This window comes from Rhinolophus sinicus, linkage group LG11 (assembly GCF_036562045.2).
Source record: "Rhinolophus sinicus isolate RSC01 linkage group LG11, ASM3656204v1, whole genome shotgun sequence".
Classification (NCBI taxonomy): Eukaryota; Metazoa; Chordata; class Mammalia; order Chiroptera; family Rhinolophidae; genus Rhinolophus; species Rhinolophus sinicus.
Genome location: NC_133760.1, coordinates 5,848,890 through 5,867,870, shown reverse-complemented (window position 1 = coordinate 5,867,870; position 18,981 = coordinate 5,848,890). Strand labels below are relative to the sequence as shown.

At 51.5% G+C, this 18,981-nt stretch overlaps 2 protein-coding genes across 7 annotated transcripts; one reads left to right on the top strand and one right to left on the bottom strand.

Annotated features, from left to right (window-relative positions):
- Positions 1–400: 400 nt before the first annotated feature.
- Positions 401–5,343, bottom strand: PIH1D1 (PIH1 domain containing 1). 5 transcript variants are annotated; one of them, XM_074316097.1, is made up of 10 exons: positions 5,204–5,343; positions 4,222–4,316; positions 3,833–3,899; positions 3,285–3,464; positions 2,169–2,230; positions 1,996–2,077; positions 1,449–1,578; positions 1,102–1,177; positions 616–759; positions 401–523 (listed from the first exon to the last, which is right to left on the bottom strand). In XM_074316097.1, exons 2-10 carry the CDS (start codon positions 4,309–4,311, stop codon positions 482–484), a joined length of 873 nt encoding a protein of 290 aa, XP_074172198.1. In that variant the 5' UTR covers positions 4,312–4,316; positions 5,204–5,343; the 3' UTR covers positions 401–481. The 5 variants fall into 5 exon arrangements, with proteins under 5 accessions (XP_074172198.1, XP_019597190.2, XP_019597189.2 ...); XM_019741631.2 differs by having other exon boundaries at positions 5,169–5,301; XM_019741630.2 differs by lacking the exons at positions 401–523; positions 616–759 and adding an exon at positions 766–965.
- Positions 5,212–17,372, top strand: ALDH16A1 (aldehyde dehydrogenase 16 family member A1). 2 transcript variants are annotated; one of them, XM_019741628.2, is made up of 17 exons: positions 5,217–5,349; positions 8,809–8,911; positions 9,330–9,456; positions 10,042–10,220; positions 10,307–10,384; positions 10,551–10,732; positions 10,820–10,972; positions 11,461–11,646; positions 11,866–11,961; positions 12,168–12,304; positions 12,462–12,567; positions 12,661–12,791; positions 13,132–13,299; positions 13,555–13,756; positions 15,909–16,094; positions 16,420–16,542; positions 17,089–17,372. In XM_019741628.2, exons 1-17 carry the CDS (start codon positions 5,260–5,262, stop codon positions 17,248–17,250), a joined length of 2,409 nt encoding a protein of 802 aa, XP_019597187.2. In that variant the 5' UTR covers positions 5,217–5,259; the 3' UTR covers positions 17,251–17,372. The 2 variants fall into 2 exon arrangements, with proteins under 2 accessions (XP_074172195.1, XP_019597187.2); XM_074316094.1 differs by lacking the exons at positions 8,809–8,911; positions 9,330–9,456 and having other exon boundaries at positions 5,212–5,349.
- Positions 17,373–18,981: the final 1,609 nt, after the last annotated feature.

Sequence of the window (18,981 nt, the reverse complement as noted above, 5' to 3'; positions counted from 1 at the left end):
GTGTACTGGAGAAGAGGGTACTAAGTAGAGAGAAGAGCAGAAACTAAGAGAAGGTGTGGTCAGGACTCTCTTCAGTGTGACTAGACTAAGTTGACAGAGAGGAAAAGGCCAAAATGAGGCATGAAGGAAGCCATACTGCACAGAGCCTGGACTGCCAGGCTGAGGGACTTGGTCCTTCTCCTGGGAAATCTGGGGAGCCCAGGAGGGGCTGTGAACAGGAGAGAGGCAGGGTCAGCTCTGGGACCATGTGGGAGACTAATGAGGGGAAAGATTGGAGGCCAGGATCCAGTGAGAGAGGACAAGGCCTGAGCTGGGACAGTGACCCCTATGGGACACCAGGGCTATATTTCCATGTCCTTCCTCTTTCCCACTCCCCATGTATTCCTAGCCAGACACAGAACAAAGGCAAAAATCTTTTATTTCAATTTTAGAGAAGCCACCAGCCTCTTCTCCCCGCTTGGAAGCACGAGGAGACACTGGGTCAAGAAGGCACCGACAGAAGAGGCATCGCCACCATCAATTGCTAAGAAGAAAGGGAGATAGGGTTCAGGACCCAGGAGTCAAGCTCCCTCCCCCCAACCCCCAGAAGTCCAGCCCCACCCCCACCCCAGGTACCCTTCTCTTCTGATGGAAGGCCGCCTTGCTTTCCTCAGAGTTGATCCGAAGGGGGATATAGGTATCCAGATGGTACAGCTGCTGGTGGTCCCCCATCACTAGGTGGTTCTCCCCAATCTCCAACGACAGCCCCAGTGCTCCATCCTGGTGATACACTAGAATCAACCCACCCTTCCTTTTCTTGCCATAGGACGATAAGAACACAGGGAGAAAAGACTGAAGAGCTGGGATACCATATTTAAAGAATCTAACATTCCAGGAAAAAGGTAGAAGATGATAATTACAGTTCTCCACCACTTATCACTTACAATGCCCTGGTCATCATCCTTGGGACAGCACCGGAAGTGGGCCTGAGGACCCCATGGGACAGAGGAGGCAACCATACTCAGACTCATACAGGTCTGACAACAAGCCCACATCACTTTCCCTTGAAGACCCCACTCTTTTCAGGCCTCATTCTCCAGCTCTGGTTGAGGGTACACTCACCAGTTTGGGGAGGTCAATTTCAGCCAAGAGGAGATCAGGGGCTTCCAGCCAAAGGTTCAGGTGAGGCTTCTCAGGGCTGGGGAGGAACAAGACCCAGAACTGAGGAGAGCCTCCAGGTCTTTGCCCGGCTGTTACCTCTGCCTAGCATGCGGTTCCCTCCCTTTCTTGCTCCTACCAGCCCTGCTGCCTCAGGGTGGCCTTCCCAGTGGCAGTTCTGCTCCCCTCTCTGGGTTCCCAGAGCACCAGGACACTGGGCCCCCCCAACGGAGGATGGGGGGTGGAGGGAAAGAGAGGGATTCCAAAGAGCATTGGGGAGACATGAGAGAGGGAACCCATTGAAAGCCCACCCTTCCTCAGGTCTTGGGGAGTCTGCAGTATACAGGTTTCCCAACTCCTGGATCTGAGGACGCTGCTTGGAGCGGATATTTTGCTGGGAGATGGAGCCCAGAAAAGGCCGGTTCTTCAATATGCGCCACTCTGCGGGGTGGGAGTGCAGGGTCAAAGGTCACATGGGTCAGGGTTCCCTTGGCTCCCTCAAGGGGTCTGGCACAGCAAGAGCTCCACCGGGAGGGGCGGAGGTAGCTAGGGATCTGACCACACCCCCAAGGTTGGCTTTAGGAAGCACGCCCAGCTTAACCCCGCCCTTCCTGGGTATCAGTGAATAAAACCTCAGTCCTGGAGATGCTCGGGACCCTGCCCCTTACCCGGAAGCCCGGGCCTGATCCCGCCCCCCAACCCTCACCCCCAGCTCCCCTAGGGGAGCCTTGCCGTCTCCCTGGAAGCCAAAGCTAAGGGGAGAAAACCCATGCCCACACTAGGCCCACCTCTCCCAGGGCGTGCCCCTAAGCTGCTCCTGGCTCAGCTCCTCTCGGTGGTCCAGGCCCCACGTCTCACCTGGATTCAGCTGCAAGCTGTATTTGTCCTCCAGGCCCTCCCTGGCGACGGTGATCACGAGCTCTCGCAAGAAATCACTGTTCTGAGGGGGGGGGTGGAGAAGAGATGTGGAGGACTCGGAGGGGTGGAGGGATAAGTCCCTGCCCAGGCCTTACCCGCAGCCCCGCCCCAACCTGCATCCTCCGGTAGAAGTCGCTGTTGACAGCTACGTCGTAGGCGGTACAACCCTGGCCTTCTGCGGGGACACAAAGAAGGTGAGACAACCCTACCGCTCAAACACAGGCTGGGGAAAAACAATAAAGGATAGCAGCCACAAGAAACAGAGAGACCCAGAGACGATTAGAAGTGAGGACCCAAGACATGCACTTGCCAGTCTGGACTCTTACCAGCCTCCAGTCTCTTCCCCTCTGGTCCTTCCCCACCAAGTCCCAGAGCTGACCTGCCCCTCCCCTGCTCACAGCCCTCCCAGGACTCCCAACCAACCTCCGGGCGAAGGACTGAGTCCTTCAGCCTGGCGCTGGAGGCCCTGTGTGGTCTGCCCCACCACCTGGAGAGAGATGCGCACTTCTATAGCTACCTCCTCCCTGTAAATTTCTTCCAATCTCTCTCAATTACTGACGAACGCTGTTCAATCATTCTGGCCTCTGGACCCCTCTGTCCCCTCTTCCCAGAACCCTCTTCTCTGTCTTGGCCTAATGAATTTCGGTTCCTTCAAGTCTTATGTCTGACATCTCCTCCTCCAGGAAGCCTTCCTGGATCCCTCGAAGAGCCCCCTCCAGCACAGGAAGAATCACAGAATATTGAAATCACAGGTTTTGGGTTTGATCAGTCCCTACTCCCCAGGGCAATGCCCAAAACTTGGTCCCAGGAGGCTTCAGGGAACATATATGAATTGAAAAAACAAAGATATAGAGACAAAAATGCAACAGAGACAGAGGTGAGACAAGGCAGAGACAGAGACAAGGAAGAAGGGCAGAGGAGAAAAGGGATGAATGAGGGCTGGCCTGGGGATTAGAGTCAGATCAGCTAATGGGGCACCTGCCCAGCCCTTCCTCGCTCTGGAGTGGGACAGGGAGAAGTGCCAGCCTGGCCAGGTAGGCAAAACAGGACTGCCCTGTGTAGAGGGTGCTGGAGGCCCAAGAGGCTAGGGATATGCCATGGGGAAAAAGGACCAGATCAGGGGGTCTAGATTTCTAGGTCCTGCAGGAGAAGGGTCCTGGATCCTGTATTCTTGGATCGTAGGGAAGGACCCAGAAGGCTAGAGTCCTGGGTCCTCTGATGGTACTGACTTGCATCCAGTTCGGCATGAGGTTCTCCCAGACTCATGGGGATGCGAAAGGCAGCTTGGTCCTCCTCCAGCATTTGAAGCAGTTCATCCTCAGTCACATCAGCCGGAGGAGGGATAGAGGGAGAGTGACAGATGTTGATGAAAACCTTCCCTTGGGATGAGTTCGTCTTTATGCAGAAGCCTGGTGGGAATGAGTTGATACTGACCATCTGCCTCCGCGTGGTTCTTGATTTCCACCCACCCTCTCCTCAATCTGTCCTTTTGATGTGTCCCCCTTTTTGAGTCACAATCCTCCACTTTCTGGGTCTGTTTCCTTCCTGCCCCTGGGATCTCTGACTCTTTTTATTTTGGAGTCTCTGTCCTCTTTGTCAGTCTTGTACTCCCCCTCTTCTCTTTGGATCTCTCTGGGTCTCTGTTCTCTCCCCGCTACAGTCTCTAAGCCCCATTTTTGTGTCTCCTCCCCCCTCTCTCTGTGTCCCCTGCACCCAGTGTCTGTCCATCTCTCTCTGGGACTCTTTCTCTCTCTCTTTAGGTTTCTGCCTGTCTCACCAGGTTGAGGTTGGATCTGTGTTGATTCTGGTCTGCTTGTCTGGGCTTGCTGGAGCTCCTTGGAGGCCTATGTGAAGGAAAATAATTTTCAGGCTTGGCGTCTGTGCTATCAGACCCCTCATTTGTTTCTCAAATGTTTATTGGGCAATTTTTATGTCTATAAGCTGTGCAGAGAATAAGACATATTATGTCCCCTTCCTTCACTGAGGAACCCAAAAAACAACCCCAGCCCTACTCCCATTTATTCCATAGCCTATTCAAACTTGGAGTTAAACAACTACAATGCCCATAGGCCCTCTTGCTTCCCTAGTGCATTCTGGGAACTGTAGTACCATTTCTGAAGAAAAAAAAATCCCCCAAGGGACCCAGGAGTCCCGGTCAGTCCGCACCTGCAACAGCAGCTCCTCGAAACGCGCCGTCTCAGCGCCCATTGTCTCTGCCTCGTTTAGCTCTGGCACCAGCAACTTCGAGTCCGCCATTAGCCCTGGGGAAGAGACCTAGGCGTCCCCAGCAACCCCTACTTGGGGGAACCTTCCCGGAGATCTGAACTCAGGGGCCTGCTGCCCGGCCCTCAACCGAGTCCCAACACCCACTTTTCTGTAGGAAAATCGAAGAATCTGGCCGGAAACTACAATTACACTCAGATCAAATACCGTCGTCAAATCTGTGGGGAGTCAATATATCTAGATGCTCTCGAGGTCTTCCGTGCCAAATGTGTGACAGCTACTCTTCTGTTCTCTGTATAACCAGGAATTTGAGGCGGCCACATTTCCGACTAACCCAACCCTCATTCAAGAATCCTGCAACCGTATTCCGTTATCGACCAATCATAGTCTACGTCTGAGGCCACGCCTCTCACCGTAACCAATCAAAACTAAGTTCTGAGGCTGCTCATTAAATGACACATTTCAGGTGTGGATTAAGGCCACACTTCCCCTCTTTTCCTTCAACCGCATTGGCCAGGTTACCGAGCAGTCAAGATTCGCACACTATCAAAACCTTAATTTCAATGTCCAGCCTAAGTGACTCCCTTCTGATCTCTGAACTATCGCTTCGTCACAGAGCTAGATTCGATTCTCTAGTAAATGTATTTCGGACCAAAAGCTGCACTTTTGTGAACGGGATGGCGGGAAGACAAACAATATGGCCCCTTTTCTAAACCTAGAGTTCTCCCAACTATTTGCAAGGCACCCACATTTTCGTCCTCCCTCTTCCTCCCCCCTCCATCCCCGTTTTGAGGACTACGCAAACTCCAAACTATATTCCCCAGCTTGGGCTCATGGGCGGGGTCACCGGGTCCTAAGGCGGGGTTACGCTCTATCTCCGTATCCCCGACCTTTGCGCTGGAGGGGGCGGGGCCGCTCTTCGGACCTCAAGTTCCCTTGGGCAGAGTTCCCCGCAGTCGGTGGAAGCAGTCGGGACTGGTGATGGCTGCCACTCGCACAGGGACCCGCGCCCGAGAGATCTTCACTTCGCTGGAGTACGGACCGGTGCCGGAGAGCCACGCATGCGCACTGGTGAGGGCCTGGCTGGCCGGCGCTGCCCATCCCCCTCCTCAGTTCTCCGGCCGCCGTTTGCGCGCAGATTCCCGTGATCCCCCGCGGCAGCTCAGAAACTCGGCCCCTTTCGGGTCCCGTGACTCCTGCCACCCCTTAGGACCCATTCATGGAGGACGTTCCCTTAAGCCTTTGCAATGGCAGCCTCTTAGCCTTTTTGTCTGTTGTTACGATCCTTGGTAGTTCTCATGCTCCACGGTCCGAATTCACGGTGGTGTTTCCTCTATTCCTCAGAACAACCCCCAAATCCCCATAGACTTCCCATGATTCCTCAGAACATCCTGTGGCTCCCATGGTCCTTCGGGGGTCCCCGGAATTCCTGGGGGGGCTCCCTTGATCACCCGGAACCTCCATGGAGTCCCGTGATTTCTCAGCCCTCTCATACCTTTGGGGCTCATGATCTTGGAAACTCAGAACCCCAAAATACATGAGAACTCTCTGTAATTACCTACAGCCCCTCAGAATACCCTCATGGGGCCCCTATGATCCCCAACTACCTCTCAGAATGTTTCACAGGGCTCCCATGAGTCCTCAGGGCCTGTTAAAATCCTGCTGATGCTCCCGTCAGCTCGATGTTCAGAACTTCTCTAGGAGTCCCGTGACCTTTCAGGGTCTTCCAGAACGTTTTGAGGGTTCCTGTAGATAAGTATAGTGCCTTGAATTTTCTGTAATTACCCAGGCCCCTCAAAATTCCCTCATGGGACTATGGTGATGGGGGCAGGGTCCTCTAGCACTCAAGTTTGAGAAGCGTGGGCTTGCTTCTCTTGAGGGAGAGAAGAGGGGGCTCGAACAGTAGTCCAAGTGGAAGAAGATGAGACCAGAGCCAGCGCGGGCTGTAGAGATAGAGAGGAGGGATGAAGCAGAGAGGCAGGAGGAACAGGGTTTGGGGATTGAGAGGGCAAGGACAGTGCTTGGGGTCTGGCCCTGTGACTTGGTGGCTGTCTTTCCGTACCCCTCTACGGTGAACCCTGGAGGAGCAGGCTCCTGGGAGAAGATTCTGAGCTCGGTTATCACATGGTGAGAGTGGACAGAACCTGGGGACAGTCGTGGGCCATGAGCGGGAGGCACATACTACTTTGAGCCTCAAGTCTGGAGATAGGGACCTGGGAGTCACCAATGTAGAAAGATAAACCGTGGGAGTGACAAGATTATCTAGAAATATAGTGTAGACTCAGATAAGAGGAACTGGGCAATGTACAGAGAATATCTACACTTGGAGGTTGGTTAGAGGTGGAATAGCATGAAATAGCAGTAATGCGATAACAGCTTATGTTTATTGGATGCTTTCTGTATGCCGTCCTCTGTGCTCAGCATAATTACACTGAATCCCCAGAACTGCTGTGAGAGGGGATTATTGTAATTATTTTAGTAATAGCACACAGAGGCTTGAAGAGGTATATAATTTGCTCACAGTCAATACAGCTTAAAAGAGGAAGCTGAGATTTGAATCTGAGCCCTTGGATTCCAGAGCCTGTGGGCCCCACCACCACTGTCCAAGCAAAGGTCTCAACCCTACAGTCTGTGGGTCACATTCAGCCAACAAACATGTTTTCTTTGGCCTAAACTTTATTTGTAAAAATGTGAATTAATGGACAATTAATTCCTTGTAAACATCCGGGATTCCAGCTCCTCTTGAAAATAAAACCCCCAAATTTGGCAACCTTTGGCTCACGTTCCCTGACAAAAATCATCTGGATGCATTAGACAAGTGAGTTCCCCGTCTCCACCAGGTCCTCTTCTCACACTAACATGGTCTGCCAGGACCCTATGGACCCTAGGGTTTTGTTTTTCCTTTGAGGGAAATTTTGCAAATTTCCAGAGTACTTAATATTATGAACTCCATGTACCCATCACTCAGCTTCAGCAATCATCAGCATTTGATCCAGCATTTGATCCCTTTTTTTCTCTTGTTCTGGAGTGATTGAAATCCCAGATGTCATGTTATTTTCCCATAAATATCTGAATCCTCATTTCTAACAGATGAGGACTGATTATGTAACATAAATACCATGCCATTTTCACACTTAATATTTTAACAATCATTCTTTAACATCGTATATCCTCAACTGTTTCAAAAATATCTCTGTCCCTGGGGTGGGGGGTTTGAATTTGGAACTCCCGCGTAGTTGACTATTTAACTTTAAAGAAAAATGAGAAGGGCCAGTTGGCAGGGGAAGAGAAAAATCAGGAAACTGTGGCATTGGGGATGTTGAAAGAAGAACTTGTAGGAGGAAAAAGTGGGAAGCATTTCTTAGATTTAGCGAGGGTTTGGGCAAGAGAACCAGGGACAGAGAGAAATGAAGCCCTCTGTGGAAGGTGAGATGCAACAAAATGAACAGAAAGTCTTAAGTAGTGCTGCTCTGAACACATAACGTAACATGCAGGATTTCTTTAATCCTCACCGTAGCCCTGTGAAATAGGGAGGGACTGTCATCATCCCCATTTTCCAGATGGCTTAGCAGAAGCCAGGGTGATACAAGATCCTGGCTGAGGTTGCACGATGAGTAAGTACCGGAGCCAGAATTCAAACCCAGGTCATGTGGACCCTAGCTCCAAGGACCCCCACTCTAGGCTTCCCCTCTGCAAAGCGATGTGCTATGCCTTGGGTTCACTTAGATGTGTCACAGCTGGATAAACTGCACCTGGCAGGGCAGTCTCCAGGTTGTCTTCAGTGAGGGTACACAGCCACTCCCCCAAATGATGACAGCTGAGATGGGAGGGAATGCGATCACACACTTGGCGTCTCATAGGCATTGTTTCCAGGGTCCTAGCAAGGGTCACAGGTGTTCCAACAAAAACTTGCACATGAACACTTATAGCAACACTCATCAGAGTAGCCAAAAGGCGGAAACAACCCAAATACCCATCAACTGATGAATGGATAAATAAAATGTGGTCTATCCAATGCAATATCGTACAGCCATAAAAAGAAATGAAGCTTTGATAACATGCTACAACATAGATGAATCTCAAAAACATCATGCCAAGGCAAAGAAACCAGCCACAAACTGTCCCACAGTGTAGGATTCCATTTACATGAAATGTCCAGAACAGGCAAATCCATAGAGACAGAAAGCAGGTTACTGATTGCCAGGGGTTGGGGGTAGTGGAGAGTGACTGCCTAATGGCTACAAAGTTTCCTTTTGGGGTGATGAAAATGTTCTGGAACTAGATAAAAGTGACGGTTGCCCAACATGGTGAATGTACTAAGTACCACTGAATTGTACACTTTAAAATGGTTAAAATGGTGAATTTATGTTAAGTGTATCTTATATTTACATGTGTTTTCCTGCTACACAGGAAAAATATTAGCTGATAAGGTCAAGGGGGGAAGGTGTCCCCTTTCCAGAGGACACTGAGTAGAGATTGAGCTCCTCCAGCCTCCCAGACCCCTTCCCAAACTGTCTCCACTTCCCCCAGGCCTGGCTGGACACCCAGGACCGGTGCTTGGGTCACTATGTAAATGGAAAATGGTTGAAGCCAGAACACAGAAATTCAGTGCCTTGCCAGGATCCCATCACAGGTAGGAGGTGTCCGCTAGTCTTTGGGGAGGGCGAGGTGTCCATGCCTCTAGCCATACCCGCCAAGGATACTCCCTTGTCTTTGCTCAGGGCCCTGAGGGCAGGGAGCAGCCAATGGAGGAAAGAGTCTGAGAGTTCTGGCTCCTCCTGATAACAGTCATTCTAATTATGGTCCCAAGCTCCTGTGGATGCTTTTTGAAATCACTATTTACTAAAATCCCTTCCTTGCCTGTGGGAAGCAGTCAGAGCAAAGACCAACAGATTTATCCCCATTTGTCAGATGATAAAACTGAGACACTCAGTGGGGCTGGGGCCAGCTTTATTTGCTTGGGGCGCTCCCAGCCTCCAGGTATCTCAGCCCCCTCCAGTTCTGACAAGGCTCTCCCCCTTCTATCTGGGTCCCCCCATTCATCTCTCCAGGAGAGAACTTGGCCAGCTGCCTCCAGGCACAGGCCGAGGATGTGGCAGCAGCTGCAGAGGCTTCCAGAACCGCATTGGAGAACTGGAGTGTACTCCCTGGAGCCTCTCGGGCCCAGCACCTGACCAGGTAATGCAGTTGAGGTGTGGACCCCAGGAGGTAGAGAAGGACTTGAGAACAAAGACTCTATTTCCCAATATCCCACTGAATTCATTGGCAGCTAAGGTTCATAGTCCCAGCATGACTTTGGGCCTTTAGTGGCTAAAACATCCATTTCCCGCTATTCTTGGGACTAGTAATGACAAAGCCTCTATTTCCTAGAATATCTTTGGTACTCATCAGGGTTCCATTTCTCAGAAGCTCATTAGGGCTCATGGAGCCCCAAAGCCCATTTTCCAGCACATTCATGGGGCAGCTAGAGACAAGATTCCATTTCCCAAAATGTAATTGAGATTAGAGCTAAGCCCCAGCACCTTTGGGGATTACAGGTAGGTGGGCAAGGTCTTCACACAGCACTCTCAGGTAGAGTGTCCCTTTAATGTAGTGGACTGCATTTCCCATAAACCTCTGGTGCCCTCAATCCCTGGTAAGTGGTGGGGATGCCCCAGTGGTTCATGGGAATTATTGTAGTCCAGGTATATAGGGGTATGTTCCAAGACTTTTATCAGTCTGGGGGGCCCTGGGAAATGACCATCCCCCTTGCTTTCTCCACAGGCTGGCTAAGATGATACAGAAGCACCAGCGGCTGCTGTGGACCCTGGAGTCCCTGGTTACTGGGCGGGCCATTCGAGAGGTTCGAGACAGGGACGTCCCGCTAGCCCAGCAGCTGCTCCAGTACTATGCAGTCCAGGCACACACCCAGGAGGAGGCACTGGCAGGCTGGGAGCCCATGGGTGAGAAGCCTGAGTCCTGGCTGCCAGCCCCTGCCTACCTCATAGCCCAGCAGTGCCTGTGCCAGTGCCCTCATTTGTTCTTCCAGGAGTAATTGGTCTCATCTTGCCACCCATGTTCTCCTTCCTTGAGATGATGTGGAGTATTTGCCCTGCCCTGGCTGTGGGTAAATGATGGACTGAGGGCCTAGACTCCTGGGTCTGAGGGAGGAGGTCTGGGGTTGGACTCATGAGTCTAAGGGAGGAGGGGGCTGGGGGCCTAGACTCCTGGGTCTGAGGGAAGAGGGGCTGGGGGCTGGACTCCTGGGTCCTTGAGTTACCTGCCTTCCCCAGGCTGTACTGTGGTGGTCCTCGTACCCCTGGCTTCCCCAACGCCCCTCCTCCTGGCCCAGCTGGCAGGGGAGCTAGGCCCATTCCCAGGAATCCTCAACATGATCAGTGGCCCTGCCTCTCTGGGACCTGTCCTGGCCTCCCAGCCTGGTGTCCAGAAGGTGGTCTTCTGCGGAGCTGTTGAGGTATCTTCAGGGCTGAGAGGAGGACGGGACAGGGCTGGGGAGCTGGAAGCATCCTCTGCCAGCTGAACCCCATTTGGGGTCCCTCAGGAAGGTCGCGCCCTTCGACGGACCCTGGCAGGCATGGGTCCCGAGCTGGGCCTGGTACTGGGAGCCGAGTCGCTACTGTTGCTGACAGAGATGGCAGATGTGGACTCGGCTGTGGAAGGCATCGTGGATGCAGCCTGGTCGGACCGCAGCCCGGTGAGACCCTTGTACTCGTGTCCCTTCATGTTCTAGGGGCTGTGTGCATCTGTCTCCAGACCTTGGGGCCCAGTGTCTTCCTTCATTTCAACCTCAGTTCTTTGCACCCCAGGACTGCCTTTACACCACAGCATCTGTGGGACTCCTCATCATTCCGGGTTTCTGAATCTTCATGTCTCAGCTCTCTTGGTCTTACGGGGCGGAGGTCTGTGTCTCTTGTTCTTTAGGACTCCTCGTTTTTCTCAGTGTTGATGTCCCTAGTTTTCCAACCTCTGTCTTCACTCTGAATCACCAACTTTCTGTAACTCCACCTCCTGTCTGGGGCCTGGGGCCTCGGGCCTCAGAGTGTCTCCAGGGTCCTTGGCCACTTCTCACTGATCCTCCTCTAATCTCTGCATGTGTGTCCCTGAGTCTCAGCCTTTTCTGGGGACATGGACCCCCCATATGGGCCCTGACTTTGCCTACCTTGATACTCCTTTTCCTAATAGGGGGGCCTCAGGCTTCTCATCCAGGAGTCTGTGTGGGATGAGACTATGAGGCGGCTCCAGGCGCGGATGGGGCGCCTTCGGGGCGGCCGAGGGCTGGACGGGGCTGTGGACATGGGGGCCCGAGGGGCTGCTGCACATGCACTAGCCCAGCGCTATGTGTGTGAGGCCCAGAGCCAGGGCGCACAGGTGAGCTGGGTGGGTGCAGACTCCAGAGTGCTAGGGGAGGTGGGACCTTGGTCTGAGAGAGTAGGGGTTAGGGGCCTGGATTCTTGAGTCTGAGGGAGGAGGGGCTGGGGGCCTGGACTCCTGGGTCTGAGAGAGGAGGGGCTGGGGGCCTGGACTCCTGGGTCTGAGGGAAGAGACTGCTAGGAGTGGACTTCTAGATCTAATTCTCTTTCTCCTCAGGTGTTCCAGGCTGGCGATGTGCCCTCAGATAGCCCATTCTTTCCCCCAACTTTGGTCTCTGATCTACCCCCAGCCTCCCCATGTACCCAGGCAGAGGTGAGCCCCTTAGGGTCCCAGGAGTCTTATTCTGTCCACCCATCCACACCCAGATATGGGCAGCAGTACTACACCTGCAGAAGCCCCTGGGTGACCATTTGGCCTGGGTCTGGGGCTGCTGACTGCTGGAGGCTGGTACACTAATGGTTGGGGTATAGGAGGGAGGCCCTGGCCAGGCCCCCTGAGCTCCCTCGTCACTCTTTCAGGTGCCATGGCCTCTGGTTGTGGCTTCCCCATTCCGCACAGCCAAGGAGGCATTGGCCATGGCCAACGGGACCCCCCGAGGAGGGAGTGCCAGTGTGTGGAGTGAGAGACTGGGACAGGCCCTGGACCTGGGCTACAGGTCAGTTGGCACCCACTGGGGCACAAAAAGCGGGCCCAAGCTTCAGTCTTCATGTCTCCCTTTCTTCCTAGGATCTCTCTCACCCCAACCTTTCTGACTCACCGCCCCCCTCTCAACTTTCTGTTTTTCTCTCTTATGTCCACCTCTCTCCCCACAGGCTCCAGATGGGCACAGTCTGGATCAATGCACATGGCCTCAGAGACCCTGCAGTGCCCACAGGTGGCTGCAAAGAGAGTGGATCTTCCTGGCATGGGGGCCTAGATGTGAGTGCACCCCTGTCCCCACCCAGCACTGTCACCACTGCTTCATCCACCTTGTGCTCAGCTGGAGTTCTCTTGACACTGCCCCTCTCATAGGGTCTGTATGAGTATCTGCGGCCCTCAGGGACCCCTGCCCGGCTGCCCTACCTTTCTGAGAATCTGAACTATGACATTTTTGGTCTTGCTGTCCCCTCAACCCTACCTGCTGGGTCTGAAACAGGGCCCGGGTAAGCTATTCCAGGGGCTGTCACTCCCAGAATCCCTAGGGGTGTGGAAGAGGCAAAGGGAAGTTGTGGCAGGCTCCCCCATGGACTGAAGGGGGGTTTGTTAGAGCCATCGAGGGGTCCCTAAGTCTTGCTGAGAATTGCATTCTGAGTCTTATTGGCCTCACACCCACTACCCAAGCCTGATGAGAACCTCAGTTCTGTCAAATGGTCTGTACTTTCCCAAAGACTCATGGGATCAGGAATTTGGGGTCCCATGGGTCGTGGGATCTGGGGTGGCAAATGGGCTCTGAGCAGACTTTGGCCCCAAGACCCACCCTCATGCCTCCTCACCCTACTCCAGTCCAGCACCCCCCTACGGGCTCTTCGTGGGGGGCCGTTTCCAGGCTCCTGGAGGCCGGAGTTCCAGGCCCGTCCAGGACTCACACGGCAACCTCCATGGCTATGTGGCTGAGGGCGGAGCCAAGGATATCCGAGGTGCTGTGGAAGCCGCTCACCAGGCTGCCCCTGGGTAAGGGAGTGTCACAGGAAAACCCAGGGGTCATAGGGCAGCAGAGAGGATAGTCTGGGACCCCCAAGGGCTGATGGGTTATGGAGTCTGAGCAACCAGGGTTGATGGGTTAGGGGTCTGGCCCTTCACTTCCCTCCCTGGGCGGATGGGCCATGCGGCCTGGACCCACAGAGTAGGGGCTGTGGACAGATAATGGGCACCTGGGAAGAGCCAGGACCAGAATACTGGCCCCTAATGTGCACTGTCTGCCTACAGCTGGGTGGGCCAGTCACCAGGGACCCGGGCAGCCCTGCTGTGGGCGCTTGCAGCTGCCCTGGAGCGCCGGGAGTCCACCTTGGTCTCGAGGCTGGAGAGGCAGGGAGTGGAGCTAAAGGCTGCCAAGGCGGAGGTGGAGCTGAGTGTGAGGCGGCTTCGGGCATGGGGGGCGCGCTCCCAGACCCAAGGCCACTCCCTGCAGGTAAGAGGGGTCTGTGGACGAGCAGACACAGGGCAGGCTGTCTGGAGTGGGGTCAGAGCAAAGGCTTTGAAGTAAACCAGACTTGGGGCACAAGCTGCATGATCCTCAGCATGTGGTCTCACCTCTCTGTACCTCGATTTCTTCATCTGTATAATAGGCATATGGTCCACCTCATAGGGTAGTGTTTCAAATTGTTGTTAGTGACCCATTACTGGGTCATTAAATCAATTTAGTGGGTTGTAGCCATGATTTTTTTAAACAAGAGAATAGAGTAGAAAATATAGAGTATGTTGCACAGACTATTGTTTGATGTGACATGTTTCATTTATATACATAATATACAACTAAACATAGATACTGGGTTGGTATGAAACATGGTGGGTCCACTGAAGTAAGCGAAGATTCAGCAACTCAGGCGATGGCACAGAAGCGCTCAGAGATAGAGATAATAGAAAGCTAGTAAGTCATTTGACCTGGGTTTCTTCCATAAATGATACGCGGTTATACAATTATACCATGGTATTGACCTTGATGAGTTGTTATGAAGACTAAATGAACTAAGTACTCAAGGCCTGACATATAGCTAAGGGCTCAAAAACTATTTGCTTATCGATGGCCAATAAGCACATGAAAAGATGGAGAAATGCACGTCAAAACCACGATGAGATATCATTATGCACCTACAGTGGTACCTCGGTTTTCGAACATAATCCATTCCAGAAGACTGTTCGAGTTTTGAAACGTTCGAAAACCGAGGTGCGGTTTCCCCATAGGAAGTAATGCAAAATGGATTAATCCGTTCCAGACCTTTAAAATCAACCCCTAAAACTGCAAATTTAGCATGAATTTTACTATCTAATGATACTATAGATCCATAAAATTTACGGCGTTCGTAAACCGAAATGTTCATCAATGGAGACGTTCGAAAACCGAGGTATCACTGTATTTGAATAGCTAAAATTCAAAAGACAGACCATATCAAGTGTTGGTGAGGATATGGAGGAACCAGAACTCGTACCCTAGTGGTGGGAATGTGACTGGGACAACCATTTTGGAAAACAGTTTGGCAGTTTCCTAAAAAGTTGAAAATACTCTTATACCATATAACCTGGCTGTGATCCCTAGGTATATACCTAGATAAATTTCATTTGTACGTTTGAAGCCAAGAGAAGTGAAACCATTTACCCCTGCAAAGACAGAGAGTGCCAAAAAAAATGTATACATATTTTAAGAAAGGAAAAAACTGTATTAAAAGTGTAATACTCAATATATACCGATAACAAAAGATGAATACAAGTCGTGTATACATTTTTTGGCACCCTCGGTATATAAGTGTTTATAGCAGCGTTATTGATAGTAGCCGAAAATTGGGAGCAACCCAGATGTCCCTCAGTAGGTTAATAGATAAACAAAATGTGGTACAGCTTACAATGGATTCCTACTTGCAATCAGGAGTGAATATGCCACAACATGGATGAATCTCAAAATGACTGCTGAGTGAAAGAAGCCAGATAAAAAGTGTGGACTGTGTGATTCCATATCTAGAAATTCCTAGAAAATACAAATTAATCTATAGTGAGAGAAAGCAGGTAAGTGGTTGTCTGAGGACAGAGAGGGTCCAAGTAGGGGCAGGGGTTAAGGATAACAAAGGGGCACAAGAAAATTTGAGGGGTGAAATTCATTACCTTGATTGTGGTGATGGTTTCATGGATGTATACATGTCAAAACTTATCAAATTGTACCCTTTAAAATGTGTCCGGTTAATGAATGTCAATTGTAAAGTTAAAAAAAAACACCACACACACACAAATCCATGGGCCAGGTACTAAGCCCTCTACACACATTAGCTAATTTCATTTTAACAGCAAATCTCAATAGGTACCATAATTATCCTCATTTGAAAGATGAGCAACTAAGGCCCAGAGAGGTTAAGTAACTTGCCCAAGATCACACAGCTGATGAGTGGTGGAGCTTGGGACTTCAACCCAGTCCATCTGGCTCTGAACCATCACCTGGTTATATTATTATTGGAGTTGTTATGGAGAAGCAAAGAAGGAAATGAGAGGAGGAAAGGGGCAGGTGAAGGAGGGGGCTGTGGGAGGACAGTTAGTTTCCCCTTCCCTGCCCTTGACCTCCTGCCTATCTCCTACAGGTAGCTGAGCTAACAGGCCCTGTGCTCCGCCTTCGGGAGCCGCTGGGAGTGCTGGCAATTGTGTGCCCGGATGAGTGGCCCCTGCTTGCCTTTGTGTCCCTGCTGGCCCCTGCCCTGGCCTATGGCAACACTGTGGTTTTGGTGCCCAGCGGGACCTGTCCCTTCCCTGCCTTGGATGTCTGCCAGGTAGTCACCTGCCTTCTTGCTGCTGCTCCCAGCAGCCCCTTGTGCATCAGAGGGGTGAAAGGTGCCCCAATGCCTGCATGGAGCTTGGCTCTCACCCTACCCCCTTGGTAACCATGGTAACCCCAGTCCAGGCATCCACACCTTCACTCCTCTAGACCCAGTGTCCATTTTCTTCAGACCACAAGCCTTCACCAGTCATGACCCAGACCCATTCCTTCCTAGAGCCCCATGGCCACTGCCCCAGATGCTCACGCTCCTGCTCCCACCACCCTTGGGGTCTCAGACTCCTTCCAACCCCGGATGGCCCACTCTCTCCATCCCCTAGGATATAGCCACCTTGTTGCCAGTGGGACTGGTGAATGTGGTGACAGGAGACCGGGACCACCTGACCCGCTGCCTGGCTTTGCACCAGGATGTCCAAGCCCTGTGGTATTTTGGATCTGCTCAGGTACCCTTTGTTTTGATATCTTCTGCACCTTAAACTTTACCAATAGCTTCTTCCTTTCCTGGGAACATGACTCTACTTCCTTAAAACTCCCATTGCTAAGGGGAGAAACTCCTTGGCAACCAGCTTCTGAGGTCCTGCCCTTTTAGAGCCCCAGTTACTAAGGAAGAGGATCTTCTTAGCAACAAGGGCCTGAGATCTGCCCACCCAAAGACCTAACTGTGTTGGATACCCCATTGCTCAGGGCCACACCCTAGCAACAGAGTCAGAAACCCAGTCTACCTTCTAAAACCTGATGAGAACTTGTCAACAAAAACCTCAGACCCCATTCCTTTGATCATGGGCTGCTAACGGGAAGGAAGTTCCCCACAAAGGTCAGCACCATTTCCCTTAACATCTGGAAGGTTTGCTTGCTCGGAGCTGAGCATTATAGCAACAGGGCGTACATCAAGCCTTCATGTCCCTGCTTGTAATCATCCTTGTTGCCAAGGAAGCAGCTGCTTATGAACCATACTGGAGGAATGCTGATTCCCCCTTTCTCCATGCCAGGGCTCCCAGTTTGTGGAATGGGCCTCTGCAGGAAACCTGAAGCCTGTGTGGGTGAACACGGGCTACCCGCGGGCCTGGGATCAGGAGGCCGAGGGGGCAGGCCCAGAGCTAGAGCTTCGAGCAGCACGGACCAAGTCCCTGTGGCTGCCCATGGGGGACTGACGCCTTAGTGCCACCCACTCCATCTTGGATGGTGAAGAGTTGGACCCCGACAGACTCCAGATGCTTGGAACTTGCCTCTTATTTTGTTTTCTGTGCCCTCAAATAAACCCTTGTCAACCTTGGCTGTGCTTGTGAGGGAGGGAATGAGTAGTAACTTTTGATTTGTTTGGGCCACTTTAGTTCTGTGACTCAGCAGCCCAGTGGGCTGGCTCCAGGACACCACAGTGTTTGTGAAACAGATAAAGGGGACTCTGAGGAGCCTGGGACAAAGCTGTGGGACCTTGTCTCTTCTGGTCTCCATTGGGTGGCTCCAGTTCCTTGATGTTCTCTGCCTCTGCGCTGCCTGGGAATCCATGGTGTGCTCGTATAAAATAAAACACAGTAGCTGTCTGGAATACACTAAGTCCCAGGATCTGGCTATTTGGACAGGAGAGACATAGGAGTTAGAGGAAAGTCCCTGGAAGGCTCTAGTTTGACAACCTCCCAGATTCCATGGGCTGTCTCAGTGTCCTTTCTGTTCTGCTTTAACCAGCCGAAGCCAGCTGCAGTAGGTCAAGATACCACCACCCCAGACCACTGGTGATGCTCAGCAGCACATCCTCACTGGAGGAAATCTGATTGGCCAGCCTGGGGTAGGTGTCCACTTCTGGGCCAATCACCTCAGGCCAGAGGGCTGAATCTCCTAGTCAATGAAGCCATCCAGTTGGTCAACAAATATCTATCGAGTGCCTCCTATGAGTGAAGCATTGCTTTAGGTGCTGGGGAGACAAGAACAAGACAACCTGGCCTCATGGAGCTTATGTTCTAGTGGGTGAAAGGTGTATTAGTTTCCTGTCACTGCTGTAACAAATTACCACAGTTAGTGGCTTAAATGAAACAAGCGTATTATAATTTTGGAGGTCAGAAGTCTGACATGGGTTTCACTGAGCGAAAATCAAGGTGTCAGCAGAGGCTGGGATTTGTCTCAAGTGCACTAGGGAGCCATAGAGGGTCTGTGATCAGAGGAGAGGTAGGCTCAACTCTGGTTGAAAGACAGACATAACCTAAGGTGATATGTACTATAATAATAGAGGATGGTCAGGGGAGTCTGGGGGCCAGAGAAGGCACCCTACCTAGCCTGAGTGTGTGTGTGTGTGTGTGTGTGTGTGCACGCGTGCTTTTGTGGGATGAGGGTGAGAGAGGTGGTGGGAATCTTCCCAAGGACCATGCTATCTACATTGAGGGGTTTTGTTTTGTTTTTCTAGTTTTATTGAGGTATGATTGACAAAATTGTATATATTCCCATTGTACAATATGATTTTTTAAGGTGTGCAACCTGATGCTTTAATATACATAGCATTGTGAGATGGTTACCATAATCAGGTTAATTATGCATATGACGTCACATAATTACCTTTGTGTGTGTGTGTGTGTGGTGAGAACACTTAAGCTCTCTCAGCAACTTGCAAGTGTGCAATACAGAATATGTATCATTAACTCTATTCACCGTGTTGTACATCACATCCCCAGCACTTACTCATTTTCTAAATGGAAGTTTGTGTTCTTTGACCAACATCTCCCCATTTCCCCCACACCTCCAACCCCTGGCAACCACCGTTCTACTCTTTGGTTCTGAGTCTGACTTTTCCACATGTAAGTGAGATCAAACAGTATTTGTCTTTCTCTGTCTGCTTTATTTCACTTAGCATAATGTCCTCCAGGTTCATCCATGTTGTTACAAATGGTAGTATT